General features: G+C 45.8%; 1 protein-coding gene across 14 annotated transcripts in view; it reads right to left on the bottom strand.

Moving 5' to 3' along the window:
* Positions 1-7,939: 7,939 nt before the first annotated feature.
* The window catches only part of NEK11 (NIMA related kinase 11), a 200,073-nt gene continuing 188,561 nt past the window's right edge, over positions 7,940-19,451 (bottom strand). For 12 of the 14 annotated variants that reach the window (XM_065583619.1, XM_065583621.1, XM_065583617.1 and 9 more), the window contains one exon: positions 7,940-8,765. In XM_065583619.1, the coding sequence (XP_065439691.1) occupies positions 8,570-8,765 (196 nt within the window). In that variant the 3' untranslated portion in view covers positions 7,940-8,569. The remainder of the gene's footprint in view (positions 8,766-19,451) is intronic. The other 2 variants (XM_065583631.1, XR_010598373.1) reach the window with 2 other exon arrangements.

Genomic DNA, 19,451 nt, shown 5'->3' with positions numbered 1-19,451 from the left:
CTACTCTGCTGTAAGAACAACCACTCCTGGTCTGCCCATATACAGCCTCCAGCACGTACACACGATAAAACTCTGCAGCAGCCCCTAGTATGATATGCAATGTTGCTGAAAGAAAGCATAAACGTTAATTTTCTTGAGTGGTTGTTTGGTTTAATTGCTCTCTACTCTGGTACAAACTCAAAGCATATATTATAGCTATGGATACAGACTTTTTCATGGCTTGCTGGTTTCTTCCCTTCCAAACAGTAGTCAGCTAGCAGTGCAATTACCTACTTAAGGTTTTACAGACTATGCTGAACAGTCAGCACAAAATATTTTCTTTCTCAGGGGGAAAAAAGAACCTTGAAGACTTGTGCTCAGTGTAGTAGTATATGTACAGAGCCTGAGTCCTGTTTACATTAAGGCACACTATAAATTCTAAATGCATCAGTGAATGCACATACAGATTACCTCAGGGGTGGGCAAACTTTTTGGCCCGAGGGCCACATCTGGGTGGGGAAATTGTATGGAGGGCCATGAATGTAGGGCTGGGGCAGGGTGCGGGAGGGGATGTGGTGTGCAGGAAGGGGCTCAGGGCAAGGAGTTGGGGTGTGGGGTGCAGCAGGGTGCTCAGCGCAGGGGGTTGGGGTGCAGGAGGGGGTGCGGAGTGCAGGAGGGGGCTCAGAGCAGGGGATTGGGGTTCAGGATGGATGCAGCAGGGGATTAGGAGGCTCAGGGCAGGGGGTTGGGGTGTGGGGTGCAGGAGGGGTTCAGGGTGTGGGCTCTGACCCAGCGCTACTTACCTCGAGTGGCTCCGGGGTGGCAGCGGCACGCTGCAGAGCTAAGGCAGGCTCCTTGCATGCCCTGGCCCTGCGCCGCTCCCGGAAGTGGCCAGCATATCCTGGGTCCTGGGGGTGGGGCAGGTGGCTCTGCCGCGTGCTGCCATCACCTGTGGGTACTACCCCCGAAGCTCCCATTGGCCGTGATTCCCCATTCCCGGCCAATGGGAGCTGTGGAGCACGGTGCCTGCAGGTGAGGGCAGCACATGGAGCCCTCTGCTCCCCTTCTCCCCCCCGCCCCCAGGAGCCACAGGGACGTGGTGCTGGCCGCTTCCGGAAGCGGCGCGGGGCCAGGGCAGCGGGGCGCGGGCCGTAGTTTGCCCTATCCTGGATTAACTGCACAGAGCATTTAGCTAGCAGGAAGGTGATTAATCTTCTACACTACCATTATGTGTTTTTTTAATTTGAACTATTGTTGCCTTTGGATTAGAGCTGGCCAAATAATAATAATAAAAAAAAACCCTTTTACTATTCTTATATAATCATTGTGTATGAGTATTTGGACAGCCACCAGTTTATTTGTAATTATAATCATGAATTCGAAAAATATTGTAAATAATTATTCATTTGATAGCGTGTTTTGGAAGCAAGTTCTATGTGGTGTGTTCTCTATTATTTTTGTAATTCTCCCTTCTTAAAAAGTTTGTTTCAATCAGGCTGCAGAAACAATGTCGTGTGAGCAACTGCACACTCCATGCACAGCAAAGATTTGAAGTGAACATTGTTTGAAACCTAGTTGCATAAATTATGTGATGAATAACTTACAAATAACAAACATATTTCTACAAATCAGGAGTAATTTACAATACACCAAAAGGAGGATTGGACCCATAGTGGTAGAAACAGAGAGCCATTGAGCATTATCTTGTGCTATGAGCACAGGGCCAGGAATGCCTGAGTATTGGTCCCAGCCCTAACACTGAATGTCTCAATGGCTTTTGGTATATTTTTTTACTCTGTCTCAATTTCCACACCTGTAGAAAGGTGACAAAAATACTTATTTACCCTAGTTGCTGACATAATTTAGAGCAGCTCACAGACTACTCTAATTTACCCTAGCATACCTCAGGTTTAGGATTTACCTTCCTAAGAACCTTTGTCTGCACATCAACCAAAAATCAACCGGAGGGGGGGGGGGAAAGGGGAGGGGAGTGGTAGAGGGCCTAAACTGTGTTGTATCTTGCCCTCCTAAAAAAAATAAAGAAAGAAGTTGTCATACTCCCTGGAGTCACCTTTCAGCAAGTCAATGTGTGTTCTGAAACTTGTACAGTGACTACAAATTAAAAACAAACCTATAAAAATATAAATATATTTGCATACCTATACATTCCAGATGCCTTACAATTCACCTGTCCTGCTGGAGATTGCCTGTCCTGCACAGTGAAATCCATCAAGTCACACTGCGTTCCTGAAAAAAATGACACTCCCTGCCTGCAAGTGGAATTTTCAGGCTCTCTCTAAATTTGTCTGGTAGACAGGTGGCTCTGTTTCCTTCTGTAGGATTAATTGGCAGTCCAGTCACCTCTGAGAAAGGACTTACTTCTTGTGTGCTGTTACAGCTGTAATTGGTCTGCCTTCTAATCCAGCTGCAGACAAGATGTTGACAGCTATACTTCTTATCAAAATAGTCGTATGTTCTTTTTCCCTTAATAGTCCAAAGGCCCAAAGACATTCAATAATTAACTCCCATCAATTCCTTTGCGTGCCATATCTCTTCATCGAATAATACTGCTTGTGTCATTTTTAGGAATGTGAATAGAAAGGAACAAGGTCAACTGGCGTTTGTGAAATATGCATTTTTTACAGATATGTGGGATCCAGAGGACGCTTTGAGCCTAGATCCACAAGGGGGATTTAGAATAGGGGTCACAATGCCTAACCTTTAGGCACCCTGCCACCTAGTGGAATGTACATCCCTAAGTTAGGCCCTCAGTCTCCCTATGTCAGTGGTTTTAAATCTTTTTTCATTTGTGGACCCCTAAAAAATTTTGAATGGAGGTGCGGACCCCTTTGGAAGTCTTAGACATAGTCTGTGGACCCCCCAGAGGTCCGTGGACCACAGGTTGAAAAAAACTGCCCTATATAATGGATGGGGAGAGCTAGGTGCCAAAGAATGGGATTCACAAAAGCCAGCATCCTGAATGGGGAGCCGCATACGCTAGCCAGTAGAAAATGTCTGTTAGTGTATCTCTACAGTGCAATTAAAAACCTGCAGCTGGCCCATGACAGCTAACTACGGCTCATGGGACTCATGCTAAGGGGCTGTTTAACTGCAGTGTAGACATTCAGCTCCCGTGGGAGATGTAAGACTCTGCCTCTGAGTCCATCTGAAAACTCCCTTCCTGGAGACCAAGGTGGAGTGGTGCTGACCAGTGCTGGCAAGCGGTGCCGGGAGGGAGGAGACTGGGACTGAGCCATCATGGCCAGTTTCCCTTTTGAAGAAACCTGAGGCCACAGTGCCGTGGGAGTTCTTCCTACCGGTGCCACCACTGACATCTCCCGTACGGCCAGGAATTGCAGTACTGGAAGAGAGCGTAGATCTCTTTCTGCCACAAATGCCTCAGGTGTTGATGCTACCGCCAGGGCAGTGGAGGTTCGCTGGCTCTTTTGCGGTGGAGAGTCCATCGGTGCCGGACGCAATGGTACCTGTTCCATGGCTGGAGTCAACGGCACCACACGGGTTGTTGGAGCCTCAGAGTGGCCCAGCGTGGGTCACACTCTACTAACGTCTCTGCTCTGCCGACCTCGGGGGTGGGGACTGACCTCTGTCCATCTTTTTCTGCTGCTTTCTCAGCACCAGTGATGGAGAGCAGTGCTGAGAGTTCCTTGCCGGAGTGATCTTCGCAGTGCTGAGGCTCACGAGAGGCAGACAGAGCATCCTTTCTCTGTGCCGGAGATGCGGAATGGTGCTGAGTCTCCCTAAGAGTAGCTGGAGCACTCCTAACAGAGGTTGAAATACTCGGTGCCGAGTCCAAGTGACTTGGCTCTGAGGGAGGTCGAAGTGCTGCCTCCATGAGGATAAATCTGAGCCTAGTGTCTCTCTCCTTTTTGCTGTGGGGCCTGAAGTCTTTGCAGATCCCACACGTGAGCTTCCCACAGGCACTGAAGTCAGCTGGAATGGGGATCACTCGTAGGCTTGCCCCAGTAGTGGGCAGTAATTAGCCCCGTTGAGCGGGGTTCGCTAACCTAACTATCTGTCTAACAACCAAAACTTAACAATTACGAATAAAGGTAACTATATACAACAAGTAGAGCAAAGTTGACTGAAGGAGTACTTGCAAACACAAGGATGAGGTAGTTCCAGCAACCGTTACAGGCAGTAAGAAGGAACTGAGGGGACTGCAAGTTGGTAGGACCCATTATACCGACACTGTGAGCACGCGCTTCCAGGGGGCACCAGAGCCGAGCCAATGGATACCATTGCCCTAAGGAGCTTACATTTCTTGTTAGTGGCAAGTTACAACAGATGGGTGAAATATTCCAAAAACATCTCTGACTTGTGACTTTCACTTCTACTAGCATAGCTGCTGATTCTTACTTTTGGGTTTGGTTTCCCTGATTGGGCAGAGATAGCTTGGAGCTGTTAGTCCAGCTGAGTCCTGGAGAAAGGGGCCTGCCCATGAACTGTCTGCCAGGAGGTGTTCTTCCAAGTGATACTTTTGTGGGGCTGGGACAGATCAAAGAGCAAAGCAGATGTCTAGTTGTAATGAAAAAGTGGGCTCCTTGGTTGTTCAGCCTGAGAACTGAAGAGATCCAGTAGGGAGCTCCTGTAATAGAGGCAATGACTATTAGTGGGAAATTGCTTGGTGGGCCTCCTTCTCCAGGGTTCTATGCGCGTTCTAAAGCCCTTTCTGACTGGTAGATTCTATAAATTACACAAGTTAAGCCAAAGAGGTGTGAACGATGGGTTATTAAAGTCCCTGTAAAGAGTGCAGATATCTGGATAATAACACGGGAACTATACATTCAATAAGTCAAGGAGGAAATTAAAGAAAAATCTGATAAAATTCCAAGGTGCGTATGTGGGTCCCTACAGATATTTCCCACTCTCCATATCTCTATTTAAAATCCTTACGTGGTTGGGTGGAGGCTAAGAAGCCTACAGCCTCTAGCCATCTGTTTTATGAGCACTCTCACTCTTACTCAGTCTCCTGCCAAATCATGTTTGCTTAAGCAAAAAAGAGGTTCTAAGGAAAGGGTGGGTGGGTTCGGCTCTTCAATAAACTACACTTCAGCGAACCTCAGCTTTTATTCAGCTCACCTCTCTGCCCCTAGCCATAAAGGAACTGGAACGATTCCTCTGTGCATACAGAGCTATGCCAGTACACTAGGTTTTGTAGGTAAAATTTTCTCTTTATTCCCTTATTTAAGACTATTAGACTTGGGTGTAGATACCATAAATTTAGTGGAAACAGGAGTGCAGAAGCAGAGCCCACATTCAAGCCACCTTTTTCCACCACTAATATCATAGGACTTTCTCTGCTCATGAGTTTTCCTTCTAGTCTTATTACCTATGCAGTTAATGTTATCTTAGTAACTATCTGATGTGTGTTTGGCGTGAGTAGAAGGCTACTCATGAAGCCATAGGAATGGCTTGTATCCCTATTAGTCCTAATCTAGCAGAAAACATGATTTTCAAATGGGGTATCCTACCACCCAAGCGATGAAACAAAAATAATAAAATAAAATAAAGTTGCGATCGGCTGCACTTCGGCAGCAGCTCTACCGAGCCACTTCATTCTTCGGCAGCAATTTGGCAGCGGGTCTTTCCCTCCGAGAGGCAGTGAGGGACCCGCCGCCGAATTGCCACCGAAGACCCGGACGTGCCCCCCCCTTTCCATTGGCTGCCCCAAGCAGGCCATGGGTGGGCTCTGCGGGGGAGGGAGTGCAGATATATGGGCTGGAGGGCCACATGGCTGGGCTCTGGGGAGGAGGGGGTTTGGGTATATAGGCTGTGGGGGCCCCCCGGCTGGGCTCTGGGGAGGGGAAAGGGGCAGAGAAACAGGAATTGGGTTGTCATAAGGGTTTCTTTAACTCTCTACTCCTCGGGGAATTTTTGTGTGCGTCTGTATTGTTACAGACATACTTGCTGACAGATATTTTGAAATAAATTACCAAAATAATTGAAACTGGCATGATTATGTAGTGTTATTTTGACAAATAAAATGTGCAGAATTTTAAAATATTGTGAGCAGAAATTTCAATGTTTTGGTGCAGAATTTTTATATTTTTTGGCACAGAATGCCCCCAGGAGTATTGCTATATATAAATTATTTATTGGCTGCTTTGCTGGCTAATTGGCTCTTGCAGGCCCCAGGCATTTCTCCCATATCCGGGGAAAAGTTGCTTCCTGTGCTTTGGGCACTTCAGCTTTTAATAGGTTTAATAGAAATTATGTGCAGGAACAGAAACAGCCACTATGGTGATGTGGGCCCTACGTACGGAGCTAGATAATGTAAAAGGGCCCTCAAGCAGTCCTGACCTAGAGCCACTACTTCAGTGTATGATCACTAATCACCACAAGTGAGAAATAGGCCTTTTGACCCCTGCTTTTGTGAAAGTTCACAGTGGAGGTCAGCCTCCATGTTGTTCTGTCTTCCTAATAAATACTCTAATCGATTTGTGCTGGAGGGATCATAATGCCTTACCTTGTTTGGCTATATGGGCAAATTCTTTGTTTCTACAGTTTGTTTTAATACTAAAATGGACTAATAAGACTTCACTTCTACAGCACCTTCCTTCAAAGGATCTCAAAGCGCTTTACAAAGGCGGGCCAGTATTATTATAAAGCGTGACTACTCTCTGTCCTTCCAACAGCACATCGAGAAGATGTGCTAAAATCGAACGTCGCACTTCTCTGCAGGCTTGCCAGCAATTTATGGGATGCTGGCACTGCAACCTTATGGACATCTACCAAAGCTCTAGTTACTGCAGCTGTTTAATACTGTGTGGCAGCACAGGGTCCAGAAGTCACTGTGGAAAGTTGGACTCAACGATCCACTCTGCCCTTTGCATCATCACTGGTGCAACGCGGACGACGCCCATCTCCAAACTTCCGGTCTTGGCTGGCATTGCGCCTGCTGCAGTTAGGTGTGAGGGCAAGGCCCTGGCCACATTACTGCGCACAGCTAACTATCAAGACAGCTTACTTCACAATTTAATCTCAAAGCCATATCATACACGCTGGCCAAAGTCAAGATGCCCCTTTTCTAAATAGTTGAGCCTCTCAGACAATACATCAGACACGACTTTTCTAAGGAACAGCAACAGGTGGTAAGGGAATATATTTTGGATCGCTGGTGCATTTCCTAGCAGACAACTCAGATCTGCTTCCCATAGTCTCTCTGGATGATCACTCGCATGCCACTCCGAACAACCATATGAACCAAAAGATCCTTCCTCGCTACAACAAGATATGTTGTGGTCATGGGCAGTTTAACTTGTATCTTACCATTGGAGCTTCTTGAGCTCCCCTTCCTCAAGAACAAACAGCACACCATCTGCTTATGGATTGCCCGCTTGATCCTCTTGATGGTGGATGGATGCTTTTGATGTCTCTGGATGCTGCTGCCATGATAGAGATAGATAGATACCAACACCTAATTCATTGTTTGTGCCATCAGAAGCCACACACCATAAGAAGTATCATTAGTCCCATTTTACAGATTGGCAAATTGAGGCATAGAGTGGTTAGTGGCTGACTTTCTTTCTAGAGATGCTAAGTATCTGCAGTTCCCAGCCATAATGGCCTGCCCAAGATCAAATTGCAATGATTTTGAGGGCCATTGTTGCCCACTCCCCACCTGAGTACATTCAAAGGATTGCAGTGTGCTGCACAAGGACAGGCAATGTAAGGGGTCTGATAATGGCTGGAAGTCTAAAGTGAATTTGGCCCAGGGCTCACATGAGAACCTGTTATATAGTATTGTATTTATTCCGTATTTAGAGTTTAACAAGTCATGGTGAAGGTGATCAGCCTGCAGAACGAAAAGGGAAAATGTTAGGAAGAGAAGGTAAGGTGTCATAATGAGTGGGGTGAGGGGTACTTGATATAACTAGAAGTATTGTGCTTTTAGAGAAGGCAACATAAATATGGAGATAAAAAGTTAACAAGCTCTGTGAACAAGCCAAAATGGATTTATTTTTCTAGTTGTACATTATGGGCGTGATGCAAAACCCACAGAAGCTCAAGGAAATATTTTCACGGATTTCAGCAGGCTTCAGGTCAGGCCTCATGTCTCTCTCTCTCCCTCTTTTTCATGGCTCTTTCAAAAGGCACTCAGGTGAAATACAGGCCTTCAACAGAGCAATAACTAATGTGTGATTTCTGATAACTGAGTAACCATATATACATACGTACACATGTTTGTGAATATAAACACACACACACACATATATATACACATACTGCTGTTCAAGGCCAAATCCAGCAACACATTTAAGTATGTGCTTAATGTCTTGCTGGATCAGAGCCCACTGCTGCTACCATACAAATCAGCTGCAAAACTCTCATTGACCTCATTGGGACCCTGACTGTGCACCATTAAAGTCAATGCGAACAACCCGGGGGTGAAGAATCTAGCCCTAAGGGAATACACTTGTTGATGCAATAAAACAAGTGGGGGGAAAAGATTGTCACCATGATGTGCACCTCCCTGGCCCCCAATAATACAGTACTTGTTGGCTGGCTCGTAAGGGTGTAGCTCAGCATTTTCACATATCTCCAGTGTTGTCCATTTCTGATGTACATTTTACACTGGAGCTAAGGCAAGCAGCTGATCCTCAAAGTAGAGAAGTTGATCCACTTCAAAACAGTCGCTTGCTCTAGAAACCACTTTCTCCAGGCATTCCCGGATCTCATCTTCACTTGCATTCTGCTGTCTTGCTTTCTTAAGATAGCTGTAAACCTTTTCAAATACTTCCGCTCCGAGCTTCTGAATTGCTGATCTACAGACAAATGTAACATAAAAGTTACTCACAAGTTAATCCATTTTACATATTAAAACATCTAGCAAGAGACATTGCTCTGTTAAGTTATTGTAGCTCTCAAACAAAATGGCTTTCAGCTTAAGATCAAAGTGTAACTATGTACATAATTTGCATAGAACAAAGTTCACTATGGAATTTCCCTATGGGCATTTTTAATATGAACAAGAGTCCTGAGATGAAATCCCGGCACTACTGACATCAGTGAGACTTTTGCCATTGCTGTCAATGAAGCCAGGATTTCACTATTAATGTCTAATCTGATAAACTACTTTATAACACATTCTACAGTGATTCCAGTTCATACATACATATTTACAACCTCTGGATTTTATAAAAAAATACATTAAACAATTTGCCAGTGGCACAGTGTGAACATTCACTATTCATAAATCATCCCTTAAACTCTTATAAAAAAACTGTTGTACAAGATTCAATGAGAACTGAACAGACGTTATTCTTCCACTATAACAACACTCTCCCTTCTCTCTGTACTTCAGTGATGAAAAATACACTCATGGTTACCTAATACTGGTTTACACAAAGATTCCAGTTGAACATTGTAAGATTATTCATTGATTTTTAAAAAAAGGGCAAAAAAAATGTAACAATACATATAAAAATCCACAAGTAACAGATAGTGCTATGGTCAGTGTCATGCTACCAATTTTTTAACAAGAGGATTGTAGTAACTTTCCTCTTTAGGCTATCATAAACCCATCTGTGGGGGTGCATGTGTTTGCAGAGGGGATTCTATTCATTGTACCTTTTGAACAAAACAGCCTTCTCATAAAGATGACCAAGAAGGGAGGTAGCACCACTTAGAAAACAAACGTAGCCCTAAACTCTTCAATAAGCTCCATGTGAATCCATTTATAGATTTCATAGGTTCCAAGCAGAAGGGACCACTGTGATCATCTAGTCTGACCTCCTGTATAACACAGGCCATGGGACTTCCCCAAAATAATTCCTGGAGCAGATCTTTTAGAAGAACATCCAATCTTGTTTTAAAAATTGCCACTGATGGAGAGTCCACCACGCCATTGGTAAATTATTCCAGTGGTTACTTATCCTCACTGTTAAAAGTTAACACCTTATTACTAGTCTGACTTCATCTAGCTTCAACTTCCTGCCACTGGATTGTGTTATACTTTTGTCTTTTAGATTGAAGAGCCTATTGTTAAATATGTGTTCTCCATTATGTACTTATAATCAAGCCTCCCCTTAACTTTCTCTTTATGATGCTACATAGATTGAGTTCCTTGAGTCTATCGCTACACAGCATGTTAATCATTCTCATAGCTCTTCTCTGAACTCTTCAAAATTGATCAAAATCCTTCTTGAATTGTGGACACCAGAACTGGACACAGTATTCTAGCAGCAGTCCCACCAGTGCCAAATACAGCTGTAAAATAACCTCTCTAGTCTCACTTGAGATTCCCGTTTATGCATCCAAGCATTGTGTTAGCCCCTTTGGCCACAGCATCACATTGGGAGCTCATGTTCATCTGATTATCCACCATGACCCCAGATCTTTTTTTAGAGTCACTGCTTCCCAGGATAGAGTCCCTCATCCTGTAAGTATCCTACATTCCTTGTTCCAAGAGGTATACACTTACATTTAGCCATAGTAAAATGCATATTGCTTACTAAGCAATCCAGATAATTTTGAATCAGTGACCTATCCTCTTCATTATTAAGCACACCCCCAGTTTTTGTTCATCTGCAAACTTTATCCGTGATGATTTTATATTTTCTTCCAGGTCGTTAATAAATGTTGAATAGCATACAGCCAAGAACCAATCCTTGAGGGACCCCCACTAGAAACACACCTGTTCAATGGCTGTTTACAGTTACATTTTGAGACCTCAGTTAGCCATCATCAGCCATCGTGTGCCATGTTAATTTTATATCTTTCTAGTTTTTTTAATCAAAATGTCAGGCAGTACCAAGTTAAATCCTTACAGAAGGCTAAGTATAGTACAGCAACACTATTACCTTTATCAAACTTATCGCATCAAAAAGCCAACAAGTTAGTTTGACAGAATCTATTTTCCATAAATCCATGTTGAATGGCATTTATTATAGTACCCTCCTTTAATTCTTTATTAATTGACTCCCATAACAACTGCTCCATTATCTTGTCTGGGATTGATGTCAGACTCGCAGGCTGTGATGGGATGTTCACCCCACACCATTCCTGAGAAAGTTGAGAAAGGGCCAATTAATGAGATAGGCCACACATGAGGGGCTTAGGCTGGACAAGCGTCCCCTGATTGGAAAGTGGAGCTCAGTTGAGCAGGAGTAGCTAGGTTAGTATAACGCCAGGAAGCTGGCAACAGAAATGGTGGCAGTGAGGAAGTCTGCAGCCACTCTCTGCATCAGAGAGGGAAGAAGGGAACCCAGGGAAAGAGAAGCACACTGACTCTGAGGGAAGGGCATGCTCAGAAGAGGGAAGGGGTGAGAACAAAGCCTGTGGGAGGTGGCCAAGAAGCAGCCCAGGAAGAGAACAGTGAGGGTGGGGACTGAGCAGACCTTGGCTGCATGTTACAGGATCCCCGGGCTGGAACCCAGAGTAGTGGGCGGGCCCAGGTTCCCCTACCAGCCACTGATAAAGTGGTAGTGCCAGGGCAGCAGGTCCGGAAGAGGAAACCACATAGTGACCTGGCCAGAGGGCTATCGCAAAAAGAAAAGCTGCAGCTCTTGGTGCAAGAAAGGGGCCACAGAGAGAGAGAGAGAGGACAACAGGTGGAGTGACTACAAGGGGAGGTGTCAGACCTAGAAGAGAGCTATTCCCAGAGCAGCCAGTAGGAGGCATGGCCCAGGGAGCGTGAGCACCTTGAGACACAAGCCTATAATTACCTGGGTCATTCCTTTTACCATTTTTAAATATTGGCACAACATTAGCTTCTGGAACTTCCCTGTTGTTCCAAGACTTACTGAAAATCAATATTATTGCTCCACCGAGCTCCCTTAAAACTCTTGGATGTAAGTTATGCAGATCTGCTGATTTAAAACTGTCCAACTTTAGTAGTCATGCAGCGCTCATTGCAGGACTGGGGGCCTAATACAGCATTAAACATCATTGTGCAGAAAGATTTATACTTTGTTCCTGAAAAATATGCTGAAACATACTGCATAGCATCCAGCCTGAATAATTTTAAGAGAGGGCTGAATCCCTCATAAGGGGCCCCAGAAACCACCTCTCCAGGTGCAATCAGGTTCGTTTTTAAAGTAAATAACTGGTAGTGTATTATTTGAGCAAGAGTATGTGATTGTATGAGACTGCATCATAATGCCTCCGCACAGCAGGACAGAGTTATATGAGTTGTGGCTGCATGTGCAACTTTATATTTGTCGTTTCTTTTCTTTTGAACATTGAAGCAGGCAAACTGAATGTTCTCTGAGTTTCTTTTGTTTGTTTTACTATCAAAGTTGCATGGTTTCCCCCTTTAGAAGCAATGATTTTCCACAGTTGGCCAAAACAGCAGCTGGCCAAATGGGATTCCCTTTCAGAAATTTGCTTGCATAACCCTTCGGTTAGCAGCAGTTTTATAGTGCAGCCTGTCCTCCCAATGGCATATGTGTATCTTTGCCAGTATTTCAGTAATGAACAGATGCTACTGTTCTAGAGGATTTTCCCTGGAAATTCATTCTGGCAGCCAGGCACTCTTGAATAAGGTTTCTTTATATATCTTGAGGGCTTTATCTGACATGTTAATTTATTTGTCATAATTTGGTAGCATCCATTCTCCTGGGGCCACTGTACTAGTGCTCTCAACCTACCGCTGGAGGGCTGTCATTCATTTGACTCCCCAAGATACCCACATTCGGCACATTTGATGCCCTGTACCTTTTAGTGTTAAAAATTCTTTACAACAGAGAGAAAATATCAAGCGAATGAAAAGTCCCATATACTAAAGAAATGATTCAGAAACCATGTAAAGGTTCTAGCACGAATACATTTTTTGGTGTCCCTCATATTGGGTCTTTGTCACATATTGCACCTGACACCTGCATCTTGGCAATCAGCACCCTCATGGCTTCGGGAACATCTCATCTATCCCTTCAATGGTAGGCAGGAGCTGCCCACTGCCATGACAGGACTGAGCATGCCCTTCCATGTTTGCTGTCTCATAGAGGGAAGAATCACAGTAGTCATAGGGTTGCCAACTTTCTACTTGCACAAAACCGAACACCCTTACCCCTCCCCTCCTCTGAAGTCCCCGCCTCCCGCTCACTCTGTCCCCCCGCCCTCTGTCACTCACTCTCCCCACCCTCACTCACTTGCTCATTTTCACCGGGCTGGCTCAGGGGGTTGGGATGCGGGAGGTGGTGAGGGCTCTGGCTGGGGATGCAGGCTCTGAGGTGGGGCCAGGGATCAGGGATTTGGGGTGCAGGGTGGGGTTCTGGGCTGGGGGTGAGGGGTTCAGAGTGTGGGAGGGGGCTCTGGGCTGGGGCAGGTGGTTAGGGTGCGGGGGAAAGGGGGAGGTGAGGGGTCCAGCTGCGGGTGCAGACTCTGGGATGGGGATGAGAGGTTTGGGGTGTAGGAGGGTGCTGGGGGTGGAGCTGAGGGGTTCGGAGTATGGGAGGGGGGCTCCAAGCTGAGGCAAGGGGCTGGGGAGTGGGAGGAGGTATGGGCTCAGGGCTGGGGGTGCGGGCTCTGGGGTGGGGCCAGCAATGAGGGGTTCAGGATGCGGGAGGGGGTTCCGGACTGGGACACGGAGTTGGGGCATGAGAGGCGGTCGGGGTGCAGGCTCTGGGCTGCTCTTACCTCAAGCGGCTCCCGGAAGCAGCGGCATGTCCTCCCTCTGACTCCTACATGTAGGGGCAACCAGAGGGGTCCACACACTGTCCCCATCCCAAGCGCCAGTTCTGCAGCTCCCATTGGCTGGGAACTGCGGCTAATGGGAGCTACGGGGGCAGCGCCTGCAGCACCCCCTGGCTGCCCCTATGCGTAGGAGTCAGAGCAGGGACATGCTGCTGCTTCTGGGAGCTGCAGGGAGCTTGCCTTAGCCCTGCTGTGCCGCTGACCGGACTTTTAATGGACCGGTCAGCGGTGCTGACTAGAGCTGCCAGGGTCCCTTTTCGACCGGGCGTGGTGCTGGCATGAGGGTTTTCAGCTGCAGCACTTCACATACATGTGAGGCATTCAAGCTCCACTGAAGGTGCAGCTGGTTTCCCTACAAATATTTGTTTAAATGTTCAGAAGCGGGAATCAAACTCCCCTCTTCTATACATGAACAGCGTCAGTGCTAAGCCACACTGCTAGCACCCCTGGTGTTGCTGTTAATCCTAACCTGACAGCACAACTAGCTGAAGAGGCAGGAACAACCCCATAATGTCAGCACTATAATGAAAGGAGAGAGTGGGGGAAGGGCACAGCACATAAACAGAGAAAACAGCTTTGTGCCCAATATCATGGTACTGTTCAGTGCGTGTCCAGAGGACAATCCAACATCACCCCAACACCATGTTATATTAGCATTGAGTACTAAGAGTCCAGAAGGGACATGATTCTAAACGACTCTTGAATTCCCATTTAATGTGAATTCTGGTTTTCCTTGGAAAGCAGTAATGGCTGTTAAAATTATGAAAAGAAGTTTTATTTGCGGTTTATTTATTTTTTCCTGAGTGTAACTGGAAACACTAAGTATCCTCATTAAACTATAAAGGCTTCCCCAAAAATCATAGAATGATGTATTGTAGGGCCTACAGATGGCATCAGCCCCCAGCATGTTTTAAAGGTTCCTTAACTGAAGAATGTATTACTGTTTTGATCTCACACACAACAGGAACCGAACACCTCCGCTCCACTTCCCTCCCTTCCCATCTTGTTCCTTCCACATTATTCATCCCCACTTCTGACGTGCCCTTCAACTCTATGTTGTCTTCCCTGGCTGATTCCTGACACAAGGGATGAGTTAGGAACTGACAGCAGGTGGAGATGGGAAACAGGATAGATAGGTATGGGGCCAGTCTGGTGTCCCCACAGGTACGAGATCTGACTCATCCATGTCGCCGAGAACTAGAAAGCCTCACTCCTCCGTGCCACTGGCACCCATTAATGGAGAAATTAAAACCTTGGAAATTAGCTAGTGCTCAGATGATGGCTATCTGAGGTATAGCTGATTTCAAAGAGTTAAATAGGGTTTCCTTTTGAAAATAACTTTAAACCATCTTCTGCAGCAATATTCCAGCACTTCTAGGCATTAACATAAATTAATGAGAAAATATTTTGAAGTAATTTCTACTGCATCACTCCTTTTAGTGACTGCTCTCTTCCTCTTAAAAGGAACATGGTTAATTCTTTGCCCCTCCCATAGCTTTAGAAATGTGAAATGAACTAAATGGGTACCTCAGGAGCCATGCTGCTGCTAAGAAATGTGACCTGTGGACTATATCTTTTCTGTTTAGGTTGACAGAGCATGCAAATTAGCATCCAGGAAAGCTAATCTGTATAAAATTCATACCAATGGGATTAGGCAACAAATGTTGAAAGGCTGGCAACAAAGGAGCATGTGTCAAAAATTTTAACATCTGCTTCCTCAAGAGAAATCATCAGGTGCCATTTGGCCTTGAGATCCTAGGAAAAGGCAGCTGCCATAAAGTATATTTCCTAGGGGTATTGGGGGGTGGGGGGCAGGAATCTATGCCAGAACATTTACTATCCAACTTCAAAAATCAGGGGTGACTCCTCTGAAATCAAAAGATGTACACTGGTGTAAAAACCAGTCTGACACCAGAATCAAGATCACTGGGAGCGGATATCAATAAGATCCTCATTATAGCTCTGATCCTGTATCAAAGTATGCTAGTGTTAATTTTTGCATCCATGTCGAGTCCCATTGAGGCACATGCACAGGAGTCTGCACTACATTCGTGCAGGTTGTTACTGCAATTGTGCATTCAAATAAGGCACTTGAGTGTCTAAAGGTTAAATGCACAATTTGTGTGTGCATGTTGGCGGTCACACTCATAGAATCATAGATGATTAGGATTGGCAGAGACCTCAGGAGGTCATCTAGTCCAATCCCCTGCTCAAAGCAGGACCAACCCCAACTACATCATCCCAGCCAGGGCTTTGTCAAACCAGGTCTTAAAAACCTCTCAGAATGGAGACTCCACCACCTCCCTAGGTAACCCATTCCAGTGCTTCACCATTCTCCTAGTGAAATAGTTTTTCCTAATATCCAGCCTAGACCTCCCCCACTGCAACTTGAGACCATTGCTCCTTGTTCTGTCATCTGCCACCACTGAGAACAGCCTAGCTCCATACTATTTGGAACCCCCCTTCAGGTAGTTGAAAGCTGCTATCAAATCCCTCCTCACTCTTCTCTTCTGCAGACTAAATAAGTCCTGTTTCCTCAGCCTCTCCTCGTAAGTCATGTGCCCCAGGCCCCTAATCAGTTTCGTTGCCCACTGCTGGACTCTCTCAGGCCCACATCCTTTCTGTAGTGGGAGGCCCACAACTGGATGCAGTACTCCGGATGTGGCCTCACCAGTGCCGAATAGAGGGGAATAATCACTTCCCTCGATCTGCTGGCAATTCTCCTACTAATGCAGCCAAATATGCCGTTAGCCTTTTTGGCAAAAAGGGCACACTGTTGACTCATATCCAGCTTCTCATCCACTGTAATCCCCAGGTCCTTTTCTGCAGAACTGCCACTTAGTTAGTCAGTCCCCAGGCAGTAGCAGAGCATGGGATTCTTCCGTCCTAAGTGCAGGACTCAGCACTTGTCCTTGCTGAACCTCATCAGATTTCTTTTGGCCCAGTCTTCCAATTTTTCTAGGTCACTTTGGACCCTGTCCCTACCGTCTAGCGTATCTACCTCTCCCCCCAACTTAGTGTCATCCGCGAACTTGCTGAGGGTGAAATCCATCCCATCATTCAGATCATTAATGAAGATGTTGAACAAAACCAGCCCAGGACAGACCCTTGGGGCACTCTGCTTGATACCGGCTGCCAACTAGACATCGAGCCGTTGATCACTGCCCGCTGAGCCTGACAATCTAGCCAGCTTTCTATGCACCTTATAGTCCATTCATCCAATACATACTTTTTTAACTTGTTGGCAAGAATACTGTGGGAGACCATATCAAAAGCTTTGCTAAAGTCAAGATATATCATGTCCACCGCTTTCCCCATATCCACAGAGCCAGTTATCTCATCATAGAAGGCAATCAGATTGGTCAGGCATGACGTGCCCTGGGTGAATCCATGTTGACTTATTCTGGCTCCAGGCACCAACGCAGGAAGCAGGTGCTTGGGGTGGCCAATGGAAAGGGGTGGCAGGTCCGGGTCTTCGGCGGCAATTCAGCAGCGGGTGCCTCAGTCCCTCTCAGAGGGAAGGACCAGCCGCCGAATTGCCGCTGAAGAATGAAGCGGCGCGGTAGAACTGCCGCAGAAGTGCCGCCGATCGCAGCTTTTTTCTTTCTTTTTCTTTTCTTCTTTGTCGCTTGGGGTGACAAAAAAGTTGAAGCCGGCCCTGCTGATCACCTTCCTCTCCTCCAAGTGCTTCAAAATGGATTCCTTGAGGACCTGCTCCATGATTTTTCCAGGGACTGAGGTGAGGCCGGTCTGTAGTTCCCTGGATTCTCCTTCTTCCCTTTTTAAAGATGGGCACTAAATTTGCCTTTTTCCAGTCATCCGGGATCTTCACCAATCGCCACAAGTTTTCAAAGATAATGGCCAATGGCTCTGCAATCACATCAGCCTACTCCCTCAGCACCCTCAGATGCATTAGGTCCGGCCCCTTGGACATGTGCATGTCCAGCTTTCCTAAAGAGTCCTTAACCTGTTTTTTCACCACTGAGGGCTGCTTACCTCCTCCCCATACTGTGCTGCCCAGTGCAGCAGTCTGGGAGCTGACCTCGTCTGTGAAGATGGAGGCAAAAAAAGCATTGAGTACTTCAACTTTTTCCACATCATCTGTCACTAGGTTGCCTCCCCCATTCAGTAACGGTCCCACACTTTCCCTGACTTTCTTGTTGCTAATATACCTGTAGAAACCCTTCTTGTTACCCTTCACATCTCTTGCTAGCTGCAATTCTAGTTGTGCTTTGGCCTTCCTGATTACACCCTTGCATGCTTGAGCAATATTTTTATACTCCTTCCTAGTCATCTGTCCAAGTTTCCGCTTCTTGTAAGCTTCCTTTTTGTGTTTAAGCTCACCGAAGATTTCTCTGTTAAGCCAAGCTGGTCGTCTGCCATATTTACTATCCTTTCTGCACATTGGGATGGTTTGTTCTTATGCCATTAATAAGGCTTCTTTAAAATACAGCCACCTCTCCTGGACTCCTTTCCCCCTCATATTAGCCTCCCAGGGGATCCTGCCCATCAGTTCCCTGAGGGACTCAAAGTCTGCTTTTCTGAAGTCCAAGGTCTGTATTCTGCTGCTCTCCTTTCTTCCTTTTGCCAGGATCCTGAACTCAACCATCTCACGGTCACTGCTGTCCAGGTTGCCACCCAATTCTACTTCCCCTACCAATTCTTCCCTGTTTGTGAGCAGCAGGTCAAGAGGAGCATGGCCCCTCGTTGGTTCCTCCAGCATTTGCCCCAGGAAGTTGTCCCCAACACTCTCAAAAAACTTCCCAGATTGTCTGTGCACTGCTGTATTGCTCTCCCAACAGATGTCAGGGTGATTGAAGTCCCCCATGAAAACCAGGGCCCGTGATCTGGAAACTTCTGTTAGTTGTCACAAAGGCAAAGGGGGGTATATGCACACACATACATTTTGCACACAACTGTGGATCTTGTTTCTGATAATCTGGCAACCAGTGTTGTTGCATTATTATTTCACTCATTTGCAAACGCAATAATTCTCCCCAGTAATGGTGTCATCCCTTTATTTTTCAACCAAGTATCATTATTATTATTTGTATTAGCACAGCACGTAGGAACACTAGTCATGTGCTAGATGCTGTACAAATGCAGAACCAAAAACATTCCCTGCCCCAAGAGATAACAAAGCATTAATAACCAAGTGCTATTAATGAAGTCTTACATTAATAGGCTTTTGTTACTTTAACAAAATATACTGGGCCGGCCCTCCACCTGGCATAAATGGGTGTTGCTCCATGGAAGTCAATGGAGTTAGGCCAATTTACAGCAGTTGAGACTCTAGCCCAGTGTTATGTTTACCAGTATACTTATCTGTGAAAACAAATGTACAAAATAGAATTTATGATGCAAGGTCTTTACTTTTTTTTAATGTGCCAGTTCACCTTCTTACTAATTCACAACATGTGATAGTTTGCAGTGGCTCTCTCTCTGGCATGAATGTGATTCACCAGTATTCTACAGTATATGACTGGTGTAATCTCAGCAGTCTGTGATGTTTACAAACCTTCTCCCAGGCTAATGTGAAATTTGCCACTAGTCAGCCTGTGAATCTGTATCTTGGCTATAGAAAAAGTCTGCGTTACTACCTGTCCATTAACATTTTCCTGCTGGTCTGGAGATCAGTTACAATATATCTACCACTATGTACCACTGACAAAAGCCGCAAAGTAAGATTAATGCTTAACCTCAGCACTCCTCTGTGGGTGTTAACAGCTGGGCTAATATTGCTCAACAGCTTGTCACTGTGAGGCAACTATGGCAGACATCTGCAGCTAAGGGGTTTTTCAGCTTCTTGCTTCCAA

This window comes from Chrysemys picta, chromosome 2 (genome assembly GCF_011386835.1).
Source record: "Chrysemys picta bellii isolate R12L10 chromosome 2, ASM1138683v2, whole genome shotgun sequence".
Classification (NCBI taxonomy): domain Eukaryota; kingdom Metazoa; phylum Chordata; order Testudines; family Emydidae; genus Chrysemys; species Chrysemys picta.
Note: the sequence above shows the minus strand (reverse complement) of the source record. Positions and strands in the feature narration are given on the sequence as shown.